Below are 20,164 nucleotides of genomic sequence, written 5' to 3'. Positions count from 1 at the left end.
TGCTACACTGCACTGGGTGCTGATAGCGTAGCATGGCCCATGCCTAGAGATACCAGCATAGATGTGAGCTAAGCCGACTGACCAGGATTTCCTGGAATAATTTGTGGAAGACAGCATCAAACCTTGAGCACTTAAGCCTCTTATCAGCCACTAATGAGGAGGCTGCATTGCCTTGAGTGCCTTGAGGCACTAATGCAGGAGTCCTGTAGCTGCACAAGGTAAGCTGAGGAAGATGCAGTGTGAGGTTTCTGAGCCAAGTGAGTGGTTCCTCAAACACTAAACATTAAAAATAATGCCAGACTGAGCTATTTGGTTATCTGAAGGAACACAGGTATGGAGGTAAGGATAAAAGTGAGGAGAAAAATAATGAAAATAGTGGAAGACTAGTCAAATAGTGTGCTCTTTGCATCCTTAAGTATTTATCCTCTTACCAGTATGGAAATGATGAGCGTACATACATAGCCATGGCTGATTACAGAAAACACTTTCATGGAAATTATAGTGATCAAAGCCAAAGTGAAAAATCAGTTTGATATACTAATTTCAGGTAGCCTGATTTGGTTTTCTGACTTCAATCCCAAAATTATAAAATATCATGGCAAATTTTTCTTTTGAAACTTTGTGTATGTTTAGATTAATATATATATCCCATAAAAATGAGATATTTTATAATATATATGGAATGAGTTAACAGAGTCAAATAACCTGTCTTCATCTTCATTTACCATTCAAATCAGTCCTCTTTGTGCAGAGTTTTCATATGCTATTTTAAAAGTTAATCCAGTTTAAAGTGCCACTAAGGCAAAAACTAGTCCTGATAGAAACAAGCTAAAAATAGCAAATAACACATTCCTATTAAAATTATTTTCAAAGACCTCATATTTGTATCCATTTTTCAATTTCCCACTGATTTTTTTTCTTTTTTTAACTTCTTAATCAGGATATGATGTGACACTAAAGCTCTACAGTAATATATTTGCCTTTATCAGTTGAGCTATGATTTCATAATTAAGAGGAAGGCTTAAAGTAATGTTGATTGACATCAGCTACATTGCAATCTTTTCTGTGCTGAGTTATGTTTGGAGCAAACCCTTACTTCACTGAAACTGGCTGAGCTGCCTATCTGTCCATCTTAAATCTACTAACCTTTTTTGAGTATTGATTTTAGGATTTATTTCCAGGCCTCTATGGATTTTCTACTATTTCAAGCCTCAATGAAAGTCAGTGTGCTCTTTGGGCACTTTATTCTGCCATTCAAACTACCTAAATAATACTTACTGTGCATATAAAGCCTACGTTCACTTAGTGTGCAAGTAATCGTCAGTGTCTTTATGTGGAGGATGACAACTGGAGTTCATGTGTGCAAGTACTATAATTTGCTAAATTGATACAAGTTTGACTGGATTTTCCACCAAAATTTTTAGGCTCTGGGAAAAATATTATTTTGCTCAGTAGTATTTTAAGTATTTCTGTAGGTAGTCAGTTTCATTTAACATGTATGCCATAATTTAGACAGTTTTATATAATTGGTAATCTTCTATACATAACAATTTTCCTTTCTCCGGCAAACCTTGCTTTATTTTTTATTTTAGTAACTTTTGGTAAGATGGTGTTCTTCAGGAAGTATTAAAGAACCTTGAATTGCAATTTCTCATTTCTTTGGAGACTCAAGAATTTCCCTTTTAAAACAAGAAGCAATGTCTGTAGCTTTCAAGTAGTTTTTTTTGCAGCCAGAGTATTTGGCATCTCTTCTAAAACTCAGGATATTAAAGAAGCACACTCCTGGACTTGGAACAAATGGTGCATGCATTATATATGTTTATTCTCATGAAAATATATAGCTTTATTCTCATGGTATGTCAGTGTCTCAGCTGTGGAGGTCTAATTGCATCTTTGCTGCAGTTCATGGGCCTTTCCTGAGCATTACAACTGTTCATCAGGTCTGTCCTGCAGCCCATCACAGCACTGAGCTAGCTGCCCTCTGATATGGACACTGGTTAATAGAACTTCAAATAAAATGGATTTCATATTATGATTTTTAAAACAGTGATCTTCTGTTGCAGTTAGAGTCTCATGTCAAGAGAACAAGAGGCTAAAAATGAATAGAATTCCACTTGCTGAAGAAATGCAAGTAAAGCACTGCTATGAAACCTAGCAGAAAATGATGAAGTTTATGGTTTCATTTCTATGAATTTGAAATATGGCCAGAGTTTTTTGATAAAAGCAGAAAAAGGACGTTTTGGTGGTTTGTGGTTCTTACTACAAATCAATTTGCATATAGCCAGATAACTTTGCAATAGCAATCAAAAATAAATGTAAATGAGGATTAAAGTCTCATTTGAATGATGGAGAAATGTTAAGTGCAAGATGCTGTCTTCTTCTAAGTGTGGCTCTGTTTTAGATTAATCTGTTCAGGAGGAATAATGGAATAGTTTTAAACTAAATCCATCAGTGTTGCTTCTTCTTAACACTTTAGCATATGCAATTACTCTGAAACTGTCAATGAGAATATCCAAATCCCACGACCTACCCCATCCTTTCATGCATAAGGTTACAATATTAACCATGCAGATTTCAGTACAACTGCTTTCAAAAGATATCTTGTTATACTGGAGAGGTGGCTTTTTAAAACAGAAATAGCATTTTAATGTGTTTGGGTGTTTTTTTTCCTCTTACCCTTTTGAAGTTGTTAGTCTGACATATGTAAGGTTCTTTTGCTTGTTTTTTTGGCTTGGGTGGAAACTTGAAAACTAGTAGTTTTGAAATAATATTTACCAGGATTCAAAAATGCTGAAGAAAAAACTTCTGCTTTCAAAAACAGAGTTCCATGTATGTCTGTTAATTGCATTTCTTCTAGTCCAAAAAACATCACTGTTGACAAACAGCTGCCAACAATAGGTGTTGCTTTTGGTAGATGACTTTCTTAATTTGCCAACTGAAACAACTATGTATTAATAATGGGCTTCATTGGTTGTACTTCTTCCTACAGATAATAAGAATTTCTACTAAATTCTTTTGCTGCAGTAGATTTTCTTTCTCTCACAAAACACTTTCATATAGACTAAATATAGACTTTTCTGTCTCTAGATAATGAGCACTGTTTTCTCCAGAACTCCACATTATTGCAAAGCATCTGTCCTTTTTCCAGTCTTCATGTATGTTTTACCAGCAAGCTGCTTACTAAAATGTTTCTACAGTGATTATTTCAGGAAATGGCTTGTAATCTCAATGTATTTTAGGAAGATAAGTCTGAACTACAAATTTAACTTTTTTTAAAAAGTATCTAAAAACTAGTTAGTTAGTCTATAGCTACATAACAGTTAATATTTTGCAAATACAACTATAGTAGCTGTGAGTTTTTATTATTTCTTTGGACTGTTTCATTGGTGTGTATGGTGTATTGGTAAATAATAATTTCGAAGTGTAAGTATAAAGAGGAAATGCAAACTAAGCTACAAATATGTGTAAATCAAAATTATATCCTATACCAGCTTTTGATATTCATAGTTAAGCTTTCTGACAAAGAGCAAAGATATCTATACTTTTTTTTTTTTTAAACCTAGAATTTACAGGGCTAAACTTTTAATTTTGTTTGTTTACTGCAAAGCTGACAGTTTCTGCTCTAGGGATACCTTTATCAGGGTGTGACTTTCTTTTGAAGAATGAGAAATTTTTCAGTTACTCTGTCCCCAGAGGTGAAAACGCCAGGCTTTGTAAACAACAGAAGAATGTGTCCCTTTTTTCTTTTGTTTCAACAAAACATGAAATATGCAATCCTATCAGTTGCAGTAATCTAGGCATTTGTCATAAAATACTTTTGGATATTAGGGAACACTGATTTGCATGGCCATTATTTATTTTTGAGTATTACAGTTCTTTTCTGAAATGTGTAAACAGCTCAATGTTGAAAACAGCTTTAGCACTGATATTACATAGCTGCTGTGCAATTAAGATGTTGAATGTACGGTGCTTTCTTTCAAAGATGAAAGCTTGTTTACATTTCCTTGTTTATAAGTCTGAATTTCCAGAATGGTGTGTTGTTTTATCTCAATACATAATAGGAGCAATCATTTTGGATCTGTAGATGTGAAGTTGGAGTTGTACGTGAGGATGTTGTTGTTTTTCATATTGTAAGCACATATCACCCAGGATAATACCGAATTGTTTTCCGGAGTTTATCTCTTCCTAGACCAAACAATCATTTCAGATTAGCCTCATATTATGCTTCAGCATTCTTTTTGATAAGAGGATTTGGTTTTTGGAAATGATGTCATAGGAGATATGTCATCTGTCATATTGCAGGAAAAAGTTTTCAGTGAAGGAAAAGAATCCCAGCCAGTTATATTTTTTTCACTCATTCCACTTAAATTTTTTCATTGCTCCAATTTATTCACTGTTGTAAGCAATGTGTTTTAAGCAATCCAGCAGTTTTCACATGAAAGTACTGCCTGATTGCACTGTTGAATTTTATGCTGGAAACCATGTTGGTTGAATGGCCCAAATGGATGACAGGATAAGCCAACTCAGATTTTCAATATGCTTAAACAAGTATTTTCTTGCCTCTGCAGCTGTAAGCACAAGGTGTATTTGGAAACACTACCAAACACTAGCATCATCATCCCGTTTCATAACGAAGGCTGGACTTCGCTCTTGCGCACGATCCACAGCATCATAAACCGCACTCCAGACAGCCTGATCGCAGAGATCATTCTGGTGGATGACTTCAGCGACAGAGGTAAGGCTGGTTTTGTTGGAACTTGAAATTTGTAATGCAGTGTGGTCCTGAGAGAAACTGAAGGCAAACAAAAATAGTCTTGAAGTACTGTTGGATTGTTAGCAGGGATAAACGTTTATAAGATGCTTTTGTTTTACTTGGCATGAAGACTGAAATTCATGTCAAAGGGAAGAGAGACTGCCAACTGTTCATTAGTCTTTATTAATGTTGTCTTTTGAATGTTATTATTGAAATACTGCAAATTTTAGTATTTCCTTGTCTTTTCCCTCCACTTTTGTATTACTCTGAAAAGATATCAGATTTGACCATTTTGGATGCAACTCATTAGCTTTTGATCCTGGAATTTTATTGAGCTAGGCAGATTTGCATACTAGTACAAAATAGCCATACAGAGAAATGAGGCTCTTTTGAATGGAATATGAAAAAAATGTGTTGGATTAGTTGATCAAAATTTACATCATTTATATATAGTAAAATGAAGAAACTCCAATCACTTAATATCTTGTGCTATCATCACTTCTTGAATGCAGCACAAAAAAATGAATGTCTCAAGATCCTGAAGTGAATTTAAACAATTCTTTAGGTAAAATTCCTCCGTGATATGGATATGGAACTAGGAAATATGTAGGTTTTGAGGTTTTTTTTCAAATTTCAGTTCATCCTTTAGAAGTTTAAGCATGAAGACCTTTGGCTTCAGTGTTTTGCATGGTGAGTTTTCTGTATCTATTGTAACATCAGTTGCTGGTGAGTATGTGAGCTTTGTTCTGAGCAGACTGATAGCAAAAGAGAGAATTGTACCCTTTGCTAATGTTTTAATTAAAACCTTTGTCTCAGCTAGGAACTCAAAGGAGTAGATTTCTGACCTACTGTTTCAAGAAGCCCCTGGATGAGTGAGAGAAATATTAGTAGAGTGCTGCAGTAGCAGAAAAATTTTTGTAAGGTTTTTTTCTTTTAAATTGATATTTCAGAGTTTAGAAAGATAAATGCTGCACACATCTATCTTGCCCTCTCATATCTGCTGTTTTCCGTGCAATATGTCCTTTGATGAACTGCCTCTCGAGCTGTAATGCAATTTAAGTGAAATTGTAAAGTGAGTACAGTTCTCACTATTCTATGTTTATGAAATGACCGCAGATGAAAGTTTTTGAAATCAGACCTGTAAAACAGCATGACCAGGCTGTTTCTGCAGGCTAACAATTTCCTAGCAGTAAACAACTCATGGGGAAGTCTGTAAGTTGGTTTTATGTGGTATTTTTTCAGAAATAAAAAAAAGCTTTTTTTCTTTTGTTTCCTTTTTTGGGTATTTTTTTCTTTTTGGCTGAAATAGCAACTATTGAGGCATGCTTGCTCAATATGATAACACTCTGTAGCATTTTTTAATGAAGATCATAATCACTATTGTTGATACATCTTAAAATATGTTAGTGTTTTTTAAAACTTACCTACTTCCAGGTTATTAGAAAAAGAATTAATGCCAATAAACAAGCTCTTGCTCTTTCTTGCATGCTTTTAGTTTCTGCTGATTGCTGAAAGTAATATTATTGCTATAACACTGTGAAAATCTCTGTAGTCTTCTTCATTTCCAGTTATATGAAGCTATCTGTTCAGTGGAATATTTTTCTGCTGGAAATGGTTCATGTAGCATAGAAATGTTTAACATAAGTTTGAAAAACTGAAAGAAATGTATGAAGCAGATTTATATGAAGCTGGACCTTGAAGTGCAGTACCAGGAAAATTATTTACTTCTGTTTATTTGTGTTATTAAAATAAAGTTCAGAAACGTGCTTGTGAATGGTTGCCACTTTTGAACATGAACATATAAAACATTTTGTATGTTTTAAGAAGAGAGATAGCACAAAAACCTGCTGCACTCTCTACTCTGAATCCAATCTGAATTTGAGGTCAAATGAATCATTTTGGTACACTGGTTTAATTGTATTTTTGATCCTCTAAACTTTATTTAACTGAGACTATATTGTGTTTTCTTGTGCTCTTTATTCTCCTTTATGAGGTGGTCACAGGTAATAGAGTTGGATTATTTTATACTAGGAAAATGCTGGCTGATATCTATGTCCCCTCCCAGTTCATAAGATAACCTGTTTTTAAGAAGTGGCACATTTTTTTATCCTTTATTTGCCTTTCTGAGACTGAGAGAAGTAAAGCAGCATAAAAGATATTGAAGCCAGATTAGAAAATAAATTAAGTTTGTGTGTTCAGGTGTTGTCAAAACTCATAGAATCATTGCAAGTCAAGTTTACTGCTGTGTTGAGGCAGTAGAGTGATTAGTGATAAAATCATACCTGTTTTTATAATTTCTTCATGAAGTTTTGTATGCCATATAGCTGAAAATGGTCATTATTCTATGAAATCGGTTATATTTTATTAAAGTAATGTGTATACCATTCTTGTTCCATAACTTCATATTAAAGGGGGGGAGTTTTTTTTAGCCATTTAAACATCATGTGCAGATAGCCAAAAGTGTAAATGAAGTATTTCAAAATCAATGGTATTTTAAAAGTAGTGATCAAATGACAAACACTTTTCTCTAAAGTTTTCTATTAATCCTGCTGTGCCTTTGTAAAATCATTTAGAAAGCTATGAAAAGTCAGTTCCTATTAGAAGCAGTAAATGAGAAAAGAAGAAATTTGGAAGTTGTGTAAAAGATGAAAGAAAAAAAGGCTCCAGGTTTTTTTTCCTTCTAACTAATGCAGATATAAACACTGAAATGCACTGAAAAAAACTTTTGATAACAAATGTTTTAGTGAACAGCTAGATACCGAGTGTTTTCTGATTTGTCTGCAGGTTTGTATGCACATTCATATGCGCTCCTTTGGCTTTTATGATCAAAACCAAAATCCTTAGATAGTTCATGCATAATATTCCCCATAAATTATGACATTTAGATGTTATAAAAGTAAAAGGACAGCTGCACATCTTTAAATATCAATATATAATGAAGACTAAAGGCTTGGTATTATAAGGGAGATAAGCAAATGTTATGAAACATGAAAGTGCAATATTTGGTCATGGACAGATTTAATATAAAAGACTACATGAATATTAGAAGTTATCTGTGACAGAAGGAAATGTAGATTTAAGTAAAATTACACAGTTGAAAGATTTCTTTATTTGTGTAATTTGTAGAGAGTGTATTTAAAAATGGTGAAACAACAGGTAGGAGAAAAATGTCTGATTTAGTGGAACTTCATTTCGGCAAAAATATTAGCTTTGATTTATACTGTAAACACAAATGGCAGAATGTTGGTGTACTGTGAGATGAAAGGGACCTGAACTGAAAGTTCGGAGGTGCTCAAATAAATGTAAAAAAAATGAATTTTCACTTAACAAGCACTATAAAAGGGAGGAAGGTAAAAGGCTTCTACTTAGTTTGCCTTAGAAAGCTGTGGAAATGTACATCATTTTAATGATGTACATAATTTTACATACTAAAGCATGGAAAGTGTTTCTGATTTTGTGATAGATTTGGGGTTGCAAATCCAGTATCTGATTCATATAAAGCTCTGCATTTCAAACTCGAAGTTAAAGACCTATCAGATTCATTGTCACCTATATGGAAAATGAACCTTTATATTGGATAAACAAACACACCACTGTCACTATCTGCAGTGGCTTTGTGTGAAGCTCTAGTTTTGTGATCCTGGTTTCTGGGAAAATGAGCCTTGTGGAAAGTGACTTTTTATTTCTGGGAAGGTTTTTTGGATTGTGTGAAGGTTGTTTGAAATGGAAGGTGGGAAGCATTGGTTTGCAGGTTTGACTGTAAAGATGGGGTGTTTCTTGTTAACATAGCTTGTTCTGAAGTCAGTCTGTCAGCCAACAGAGCTCTGAAAAGAAGATGCAAGAAGCTTCTCTACAAGAAGCAGAATGTGGGCAGGAGTTTTAAAGGAAAGGGCAAAATTAAAAAGGCACCAAGTTTTCACTGGTTGTTATGGGACAGCTTCCATTTACAGAGGAACCCTAGAAATTCTAATTAATGTTTTAAAACTTTGGAGAATCATAGATTTGAATAATTAATTACTTAAATAGCTCATGTAGGTTGCCAACATGTGATGGATTTCTACTTCAACCTTTATTTGTTTTGTGTTTTACCTTATTAGCAGAGTCAGACCTGTAAACTGTTACTAATGCAGTGTATGCCCATGAGTGTAAAGTTGACTTACCAAGACTTTTGACTTTGTCCTGTAGATCTTGAACTATTCTATTCTCTTGAACCAGTACAGCACCTATTATAAGAAAAAAATGAACAATGCCACAGGCAACAATAAATTTATTAGCAGTAACAATTGTTAGGTAGTATTTTAGTTTGAAAAAAAATCCCTCAGATTTGCCAAGGGAAAAAAAGGATTTGAAAACTTAGTACCAAACAGCTTCTTCTATAGCTAGTTCCTGTCACCGGCAATAAAATCTTTTTTTGGTAGAAAATGATGGACTAGGAAATTTTCCTTCACGCTGATGAACCAGTCCCTTCACATTTTTCTCTATATTATGTTCTCCTGTATCTGTCCCCTTGCTTAGGTCTGTTTTCTGCATCATTCATTGGAGAGTATCATGGTGTCCCCTATCAGGTACCATATGGTTTCTGTCAGACCTCTGAATAGCCCTGATTAATAACATGGAAATCAGTGTGCAAAAGCAACCTGTGAGGACTTCATCAGAGCTGTAGCTGGCCAGTGAACTTCAGTGCCAGTAACATGCTTTTTTCCTCTGGACATGGAAGGTGACAGGATGTGTGACTGGGGTTTTTTGTGCTGCAGTTCTGTTGACTACACTGGTCACATTATACAATAATAGTGGAGTAAGGGAAGAGAGTCTGTGCTCAAAGCAACTCTATCAAACTTTCAGACTGTACCACTTTCCATGGAATACATGCTATTGCATGAAGTTGAAATTCCCTGTGTTTTGTTTTTAGACGGTTTATGTAACGTGACATGAAATTCAAATATATGGATGCTTGGCATCAGATCATGGCTAGATGTAACTTTCTGTTGAAACGAACGTGACAATTATATGGTATAAATGACTGTCTTGTCATAAGAAATCTCTGCTATAGACAGAAAGTCTCAGTATAATGAAAGCTCACGTCTCCAAAAATTGCAGTGCTAGGCATAGCTCATATATGACATAATTTGTGAGAAAGTAAGGGTGAATCCACATATAAATGTGTTAGGTTTCTAGATAAATAATTCTACCTGGAACACACAGCCTTACCTGCAGGGAAGCCTGTTTCTGCAGTCAAGTAATTATACAAAAGTAAAGAGAGATGTTTTCGGCTTGCTAAAGAATTTGTGGAGGCTTGCACTTGCTCAATGCAGCATCCTGGAACCCAGAGTGATCCCAGCAACTTGAGTTGCACTGTTCATTTCACTGATAGCATAAGCAAAACTTTCCTGGAGCAAAATTTAATACAGCAAAGTTTAAGGTAATGTTGACCTTGATATTAACGTCATCATGTTTTCTACATCATGTGCTCTACATAGAAAAAAAATAATAAATCTGAACTTTTAACCCTTTATGAAGGTCAGTCTCATATTTTAAAGTGATTTTTAAAAAAAAAGTAAAAGGCCAAATAGAAAATTAAACAAATTCAGTTTCAAGATGTCTATATTGACTAGAGATTTAACTAAATTCAGAATTTACATCTTTATATATGTGATATTGAGCTATAAAATGCTTCTTTCATTCCCTCTACAATGCACTCAGTTACTTGAATTTCATGAAACTTGGACTTGCTTCTGGTCAAAATATTATTACTGTAAAAAGTACTACTTAAAAGATATCTGTGCATAGGTTGAAATAAACTGATTTGAGTCTGTAATACCAAATTTTCTGTTCTTCACTCTACATTCTCAATTTCGATAATTTAACATTATAAATTCTGTTGTGGAGTTTTTCTCCTGAAATTACAGAGTACAAGATTTTACCTTTAGCTCCTTTATGTACCTTGCAAGAGCAGTTTCATTACTGAAGGCATTTTGACTTGACAGAATGGCTTTATCAGTGGTTAAAGAAAGGGCTGGCCTGAGGTTTGCAAGAGTTCAGCTTAGAAGAATAATGGTCATTTTGAAGGCAACTGCAGCTCATCTCAAAATGCATTTCGTTTGCTGGAGTAAAAGTATTGTCATGTTGTGAGAAAGTGAGAAGTGGGAAGAATTTCAAATAACTGAAGTTTTACACTTTACCTAGACAAGAATTGAGAATGTGTCTGCATTGGGATAAATTAAGGAGTATCTCCCACATCCCAATGCTGCCTGTACTCAGGGAACTCAAATACAACATGGCTGTAAAAAACTAAAACTCTAGTGATGAAATATTAATATGAGAATAAATTCTTACTTTTCACATAGTTGATCAGATTGCTTATAATAGAGAAGCAATTTCACTGTTGAGTACATGTGGAGTCAGAATACAAAGCTTTTGTTTTTATATTGGTCAGCCTATCTTTAGTTGCCCACCCTATGAAATGTTTGCTGGGTGTGCATCATGCCTCCACAATGCATCCCTTCTGTATGTGAACATGTGAGGAATTCTTGAGATGGGAACCAATGAGCAGCTTGTAATTAGCAAAATTGTGTTCTCTGGGTGTCAGCTTCAAAAATGTTATGCCATGCTTGTTTCAAGTGTGGTTCCTGATACCACTTAGCTCAAGTAAGTCTGGATTTAAAGCAGTGTAGTTACTCTGAGTAATTTTGAAATAATAGAAGCACATTTATTCATGTAGCTAATTTTCCTACTATGCATCTCAGCTTTGGTTTACATTTCCTTAGGGTTAAATTGAATTATGGCTGAAATTACATTATTTTGAAATTCCTCATGTGGAATACTCAAGTTTGATCTTGTAAACAGGAAAATTTCTAACTCTGCATAAATATTGGTCTCTACATTGGCTTTTCTCTGAAACATGAACTATTTACTTTCCACTTGAAAAAGCATTATTACATTGCAGTAATAGACTAAACAATTTGACAAGAGACTTGAACAATTAGCTCACAGTTATCTTCTTCAGCTTCAGTTAATGAGCTATGGAAAAGATGCACATTAGTTTCTGAAAAATTTGAAAAGGTTACCATTTCCATACATTTCTTCTTGTCTAAGTTTCTTCTTAACTTTTTATTTCTCTTTAGAAGCTTTAAGAATTTATATTGTCTTATTTGCATTAGGCAATTCTTAACTAGTATTCCAAATATATTACTTCTACAACTTCACTGAGTAGTGTAATGGAGATATTAACTAATTTTCACATATACAAATTATATATCCCCTGAATATTCACAATTAAAACCTGCAGACAGGTAATATAGGATGGAAGCTGGAGTCTGTTGTTTTGGACTTCTTGCAAACATTCTATCTAATCAAATCCAAACTGATCAAGTTTTCTTTTCTGGGTGGTGCTTTGTTACTAGGAATCAGGAGAACAGGCCTGAGATCTTACAAACTACTGTTTTTCATAAGCTAATCAACTAGGTTTTGCTGTAGTATCAAGCAAAAAGATTCTTGCCAAGTATTAGTTGTTTGTTATTTAGAAAATTTCCTTTAATTTAAAATTGAAGTTTATTCATGATCCTTGTCATGCATGAGTGTTATTTCAATGTTATCTTTAAATAATTCATTATCTTCTCATGGTACACAGAAAGAGATAGCAACTTTGAGTTTTCAAAGTTCATCGCAGTTTAATAAAGTGTGACAAGCTTTCAAATTAACATCCTATTAGTCTTTGCAAAAATGTTCATTTGTTACAGTCAAGGTTGCCTTAAATGCAACATTTGAGTTCATTTAAGTAGAAATTAAAAACATATTTTACTTTTCTGGAATGTAGACTTTCAAGTAAGCTTGTAATCATCAAGCAAAATAACATCCTTAAGGAATAGGCAATAGTATTGTCCCTAGCTACCTTTTATGCCTCTTAAAGAAAATAATTTCAGAAAACCTTTTACTTCATTTTGCTGTATTATAAATGTATTATGTTTTGTCCTTTTTCCTGTTTGTAAATCATGGGTGGGCCTGAAACCTACTAACACTCCAAATGTATTATCAATAACATAAGAGAAGTTGTTTTCCTGTTAATTCACTGGTACTAAACTTCACATAAAGTAAGAGGGGAAAAGAATGTGGGTGGTAGAAGGAAAGCTGTGAAATGATCAAAGCAGGAAATTGATTGTCACTCACAATAGAGTTTTAAACCCAGAATTCTGGTAAGGAAACACTGTGTTTTACTAAAAGATTTGTAAAAGTCCTTGCAGTCAGATATGGGATATAAATATTAGAAAAAATTTTATATAAAAATATAGAAATATATTTAAATATAAAAATATTTCTATTTTTCTATCTTTATATAGACTAAACATTTTTTTCTAGTATTTTCCTGTGAGATGAGTGGGAGAATATTGATTTGGTTGCTAATTAAATGCCTTTTTGTTGTTTGTTTTTTTCCCAAAACTTCTACATGCCTTTCTTTTCTAGACTGATTCTTATACGTAGGATTGCTAGCAAGTCTTCAGTTTACAAGTCTTAACACATCCTAAAGAAAGAAGAAAAAAACCTGTGATGAGGTTAGTAGATGAATCCCTTCAAAGTTTCATATATGAAGAACAAAGGTTTGTCCTGCCCTATGATTTTTGGTAACCCTGCCAAAATCAGACATGCATAAAGTGTTCTATAGGTATTCTGACCTTGCTTCACTGATGGAGTAAAACAGCTTCATTTCTGTGAAAACAAATGAATTGAAATGAATTCTAAAAAAATAAAAAGTGCCTACAGAATATTTTCTTAGACTATTGAGAGCTGAAATTCATCTATATTAATTTAATCTTGATGCTTTTCTTTTGAGGTAACCCAGTACATAATTTTATTTTTTTTTCAGATGATTCTTTCCTGGATAATGACAAACAGTTTCCTCATAATTTTTATTTATTTTATTTATTTTTTCCGAATAAATGGAAGCCCTGTTGCCAAAGGCATCTATTTGTTTAGTGTTGTATATGTTTATGCAGATTTTTGTTTTGTGCAGTCAAAAATCAAAAGTCTACTTATGCATGTTTATTCATTGCTCTGTGCATCTTCAGTGTCTCACAGGAAGCATTTGTGACATATGGAATTGTCTAGTTACAAATCTTCTTATACAAAAATGCAATCATAATTTTGATTAACTTGAAAAGGAATGTTGTTGCTCTCAGAAATCACTATCCAGACGTTCAGTCAACTTTGGGGGCTTTTCTGTGTGTGTCAATTTCCCAAATTGAGCTCATGCATCTTTCAGACAGATGGGCAATTTTATGAAGCTTATAAATGGCTGAAAGCTTTAATGGCTCTGTCATGCGCAGTTTGTTTTTTAAATGCTACTGATTTGTGAAGCAAGCATTAATAACTTGTATTGTGCAAATATAAAGTATTTATTTTAATAGTACTGGGTCAAACCATGTTTTCTAAATTAGAATAAGTTCCATGTGCAGTGGAAAATTTCAGTGAAGAATGACAGAAGCAAAGCTTGATTTGGTACATGCAAAGAGCTTTTAGCATTCTCCTCTGCCTTCTCAAGTTACTGGTATAAACTCATTTTACTTGGGGTGGTGATTTATTTTTATTTTTTTCCCCCTTTTTCATCTAGTTGTATGTTTATGCATTATGAGAGCAAGTATGCACTTGGGTTTTTGTGGCTTTGCAGGGTTGCTACATAATTGAGACACCCAGCACACAGAGGCAAACAAATACGTTGATTTCATTTTTGGTCAGTGACTTAGCAACCTTTGTTCTCCTGCTGTAGGAACCCTTATATCTGCCCTCCTCACGAATTCAAGAAAACATGCATTATGATAAATGAGAAAATATTTCATGAAAGCAGAATGAACTACACAATACACTAACTATTTAGAACAGGTGATTGCTGTGGATTTTGCTTTTGTATGGTATGGTATAGAAAACCCATTTTACCACTAGGTAAAATGTACTGCAAGCATGTGTATGGCATTCAGGGATGAAGGCTTTCCAGTCTGTGCTGACTTCTGGCTTTCAAAGCTGGGTGTTGATATTGCCAAAGCAGGAGAGTGGGGGCTGGGGAGATTTTGGGTTTTGTTGTTTGCGTTTTGTTTGTTTGGGTTTTTTAACATAAGTAATTTAATTTCTCCTACTGTTACTTCAGGATATTTTTCTACAATATCTCCTAATTTAATTTTTTTTTTTTTTTTTTTTTTGCTAGGGATCTAAATTCTTTAATAGGTAGATATCTCTCGAAAAATGTAGAAGATGATTTCTGCCTAAGGCCTCTTCTTCCCCTTCATTTGAAGGGCAACATACTGAATTTAGAAAACAGAATTGACATTCTTTGTAAAAAGTGCTGTTTATGCACATCTGTCAAAATGGCAAACCTAGTGCTTTAGATTTAGCAGGATAAACATGAGTTTATCTTACTCCATTTCTGCCTCATTTAATCACAGAAGAGACACAGATTAATTGCTCATTATTTGTGGTACACCATTTCTAGTCAATAAAATCCACTCATGTTTGTAGCTATTCTAACTTTATGAAGTTTCTTTTTAAAAGTGTTCTACAGTTCTAGTGGAAAGTGGTGATGTTTTAAAACATATTTCAGGTATAACTGATAAATTTATGAGAATTTGAAAAAGTATATTTAAGGGTCTTACTCCCATAGTCTTTCATAAAGCACTTCCTGGTTTGAAGAAGGAAAGATGTGCTATGTACAAGCAAATGTAATATTTTTGAAATCAGTCTCCTTTAACAGTACAAAGCAATCGAGAACAGATGTTAGTCTTGTTCTTGAGTGGTTTACCTATTGCAGTAGAACTGTAGAAAGCAATGACAGATTATGCTAATAAATGGAAAAAAGTGAAAATAATCCTTACTACATTTGAGTCTAAAACTATTGTAGTTATTGAATGTGTTTGAAAACATTAGCTGAAGTTCTTGCTTGTCTGCAAACCTCATTCTTGTGTTTTTGTAGTGGCAGTTTGATATTAATGATAAAAAACAAACCTTGTGCTACAAACTGTAATAATGTAATAAATACATGAACACGGCATTGAAGTATACAGTGAGCCAAATTCAGATACATGCATCTAGTCAGTGTGTTATTTACAGGACCTGACATATCCTTTTTATACATAGTTCCTGGTTGTGTTTTTTTTCTTTGAAGGAGAGTTAAACATTTTCTTAGTGAGTGACAATCTGTGCCAGCTGTGAATGTAAGGGTGTGAAATGTAAAGGAGGTTGATGGTGCCAATTATCCTGGAGCCCTTTTTTTTTGTGTGTACTCCGGAGGTAGAGGTGATTAAATTTTGAAGGAAATTGATGATTATTACTTTTGAACTGAATTGATTATTTCTGTAGAGTGTTATAAGTGGTTCAGGTAACTGAATTTAGAGCTTCAGCAAGAACTGTGACCTAACTGCTTTTTTTTTTCTCATGTCCCATATTCATTGTAACTTTTTGAAGTGCTATCTATTTTAACTTAGTTTCCTTCATGGTCAGGGCATGGAGTTTGAACAAATGTCATATTTTTTAGATGTTATGCCTAAATCATGAATGAAATAAAAATTATTAAACTTATTAAAATTTATAAAAAGTTATAAAAATTAAATTAAAAGCAAATTTCATTTATTTCCATGGTATAGAGTTTGGGAATCCTTCAAAAGAGTCTGAAATTCTGGAAAGTGTATGCAATTATGAGATGGTAAACTATTTTAGCATGCTTGTTGGTCATGGTCATCTTCCTTTTTCATATAGACAATCACTTGTATTTCACTGTGCTGTTGTGGGCTTTGTTTGTCCTTGGGTGCTTTTAGAGTTCATATGGTAGGAGGGATAAGCTTGTCCTACTATAAATTAGTTATGTTGTCAGAAAAAGATCTGTGATTAAGTTGTTTGTATGTCTTGTAGGCTGTCCAATTATGCTGGAATATACTGAGTCTAACTCTAGCAACATGCTTTGGGTAAAAAAAAAGCCTGTCATGTGCCCAAGAACAGTTGCCCCTCCCCCTGGCAAAAAGCCAACTTGTTCCCCGCCTTACCCCAAAGATCTGCATGCCATACCATGAAATCTTTAAAAAGATGTGACACAGTCATTTCACTTTCAGTTCATTCCCCAAACAATTTTTCTTCAGGCAGATGATATTTTATTTCAGGATAGAATAGTCACTGTCTATTCCAACATATTAGCTGCATAAAAGTAGTTTCTCTGTGGTGTGAAAATTGTAACTTGTGTGGCACTTCTGCATTACTGAAGCAGCAGCATGAGCTGTGAGGCAGGTTGGGGTACAATGATTTAACTGCACACTATTTGATATCAAATAATTCTCAACTCTAAGGTGTCTGTCTAACCTATCTTGCTATTGTAAGTTGTACTTCAGATGCATGTGTGAGTTTTGGTAATGCATCCTTGCAGTGTTTCTGTAAAGTTGCTTAAATGCATATGCATTCTTATTTTTAGAAGGGAAAATACAAAAGAGATAGCAGAATCATGTAAGCAGAGTTACATTCCTGCTTGTATACAAGCAACAAGTGCTGGAGTAAAACCAGAGATTTTCTGTTTCCTGTTCTCACTCTTATCCTTCAGGCTGTGTTCTTAACATCATGATCTTCTTGCTTCTTTTAGGGTTTTTCTCCAAAATGTGTCCCTGAAGATGTAAACCCCTTCACAGCTTTGGAATGTGATACCAAATCCCAGAGAAACTGAATGATTCCAGGTTTCAGTAGCTGAGAAAAAAGAATAGGGATGATGGTGAAGTTATTCTTGAAAAAATGTCTATTGATGGGATCTTGATCAGTGCAATCTGCAGTGAGCTGAGGAACAAGAATGAGAATTTGTTTTGCAGGAAACAAAGAGGGGAATCATAGCAGAGAAGGATGATAGAAAAAAAATCAAGACTAGAAACATAATTCTGATATGTATTTTAAACTTTGGGTTGCATTTGCTTCTCAAGTTTTACCTTGCTGCATAACATTGTGTTTTAAGATGAATCAGCAGTATTTTTCTTAATTTCTCACTGTAGAATCAGAGGGCTGGAACATCTCTTTCTTGAAGATAGGCTTAGAGGAGTTGTTCAGTCTGTAGAAAGGAGGGCTCTGGGACACCATAGAACAGCCTTTCCAGTAAAGGGGAATAAATATTGAATTTTTTATTGGAAAATAAATTGGAAAAATTCCAATAAAGGGGGCCTACAAGAGAGTTGGGCAGGGCAGGTAGTGATAGGAATGGCTTTAAACCAAAAGAGAGCAGGGTTAGATATTCTATTGGGAAGAAATTCCTTGTGTGAGGGTGGTAAGACATTGGAACAGGTTTTCCAGATAAGCTGCCAATGTCCCATCCCTGTAAGTGTTGAAGACCAGGTTGTATGGGGCTTGGAACAACCTGGTCTAGTGGAAGATGTCCCTGCCCATAGCAGGAGGGTTGGAACTGAATGATCCTTAAGGTCCCCTCCAGCCCAAACCATTCTATTATTAATCAAGTACGGATTGCACATCTAAAAGCAAGTTCCCATCTGCAGTTTTTCTGAGTGTATTTGTATACAAATACAGTTTAACTACAGTTCTTCTTGTCTGCTTTAGATAGGTGGACAGAGCTTTGGAATGATATGGTTGTCCTAGTTTTCTAATTAGTGCGTGGTGTATACATGTTGATACAATATTTCTAACATACTGTTAGAAATACATACATACTGAATATAAATGGAATTACTTAAATATTAGAAATAAACAATATAGTAACTTTCGTATTCCCAGAGACATATATCAGAAAAACAAGTCCAGAATTTTGAGCAATGTAGATTATCTGAAAGTAGCATCCTTTGTTGCTTGACAGTTTTATTCAAGCCGTTTTGTGAAAAGTGATGTATAATGCTTTTTGAATTATTCTTTCCGTAATAAGATTCTTACTGAATGTTCGCATCCAACGTTGTGGATTGTTGTCAGATATATGTGCTGTTTAGATCTGTTGCTTTTAGAATTAACACACAAGGAAACAAGTAATATTAATTTTTTGGACATTTTTCTTGAATTCAATTATTCTTTTTTTTGGTTTGTCAATGTATAAATTAAGATGTTTGTGTGTGTTTTTTGAGAGAATGAATTGTTCTAAAATTGCTAAAAAGAGCATACCTCTTCTGTGGTATGCCAGTTCTCTCCTTTAAATGAGTTACAGAAATGTACTGTGTGAAGAAACACATTAAGACTTTGAGCAACACAATTCATAGAAACACAAAATGGGATGGGATTGCAGTGGGTCATCTGGTCCAACCTCCCTGCTCAAGCAGGGTCATCCTAGAGCATGGGATTGCATCCAGCTAGCTCTTAAATATCTGCAATGAGGGAGAGGCCACAACCTCCATGGACAATCTGTTCCAGTGCTTGCTCACCCACACAGTAAAACTGTTCATCCTCAAGTTCAGGTGGAACTTCCTGTGCATGAGTTTCTGCCCATTGCCTCTTGTCCTATTGTTTGGCACCACTGATCAGAGCCTGGCTCCATCCTCTTGGCACCCTCCCTTCAGATGCTGATGAGATGCCTCCTCAGCTGTCCCTTCTTGAGTCTGCACAGGCCCAACTGTCTCAGAACTTGCTTTTTTCCACCTTCATGGGAAATATTACTGAAGAGTCCTGAAGCTGGCATTCTCTTTCATATTTGTATTTGGGTCTGAGTGGCAAGATTTTGGTAGTGGGAGTGGCTACAGGGATATCTTCTGGAAGAAGTTTCCCCCAGGTTCAACAGAGCCAATGCCAGCCAAGTCCAAGATGGACCAGGCCAAGGCCTAAGCCCATCAGTTTTGGTAGTAGCACTTGTGGGATTAACAGATTTAAGTAACTTGCAAGAGTGTTGCCCTGAAAACTAAGCCTTCTGATCTTGTTTTCATAGTTTCAGTTACTTTCCCAGGAAAGTAACTATAAACGTAAGTGTTTGCACATTCCTTCTAAGAAACGTCCTTTGATGGATGTTTCACATGTCCAGTGTGATTGGGAAGGTAGTAACTTAGTTATCCAATCCCTGGTCATTGTCAAGAATCTATAAATACTGGGAGTCAGAAAATAAAGTTACTTCTTTTCCTGTCATACCACTGAGATGTGTTTGTGTGAATCATTCCATGTCCTTTAGCGACACAAGAGCAATTTCAGGCAGAGAAAAGAGAAATGAGAATATGTGAGAATGAGAATATCTGCAGACATCAAGGTCAGGGAAGGAGAAGGGCAAGAGGTGCTCCAGGTGCCAGAGCTGAGATTTCCTTGCAGCCCATGATGCAGATCATGGTGAGGGAGCTGTGCCCCTGCAGTCCATGGGGGAGCAGCAGGGGAATGTCAAAGGGTGCTGTTACACGGTGGGGAGCATGGTCCTATCAGAACCCATGGAGAAACCCACACTGGGGCAGGTTTTCTGGCAGTGACCCCATGGGGGACCCACACTGGTACAGTCTG

The 20,164-nt window shown here is 34.9% G+C and overlaps 1 protein-coding gene across 4 annotated transcripts in view; it reads left to right on the top strand.

Annotated features, from left to right (window-relative positions):
• GALNTL6 (polypeptide N-acetylgalactosaminyltransferase like 6) overlaps positions 1-20,164 on the top strand; it is a 424,227-nt gene that overhangs the window by 191,563 nt on the left and 212,500 nt on the right. For all 4 annotated transcript variants that reach the window (XM_086890290.1, XM_086890291.1, XM_023924965.2 and 1 more), the window contains one exon: positions 4,569-4,735. In XM_086890290.1, coding sequence (XP_086746416.1) covers positions 4,569-4,735 — 167 coding nt within the window. The remainder of the gene's footprint in view (positions 1-4,568; positions 4,736-20,164) is intronic.

The sequence above is a fragment of the Cyanistes caeruleus genome, chromosome 5 (genome assembly GCF_971803275.1).
Source record: "Cyanistes caeruleus chromosome 5, bCyaCae1.hap1.1, whole genome shotgun sequence".
NCBI lineage: Eukaryota > Metazoa > Chordata > Aves > Passeriformes > Paridae > Cyanistes > Cyanistes caeruleus.
Note: the sequence above shows the minus strand (reverse complement) of the source record. Positions and strands in the feature narration are given on the sequence as shown.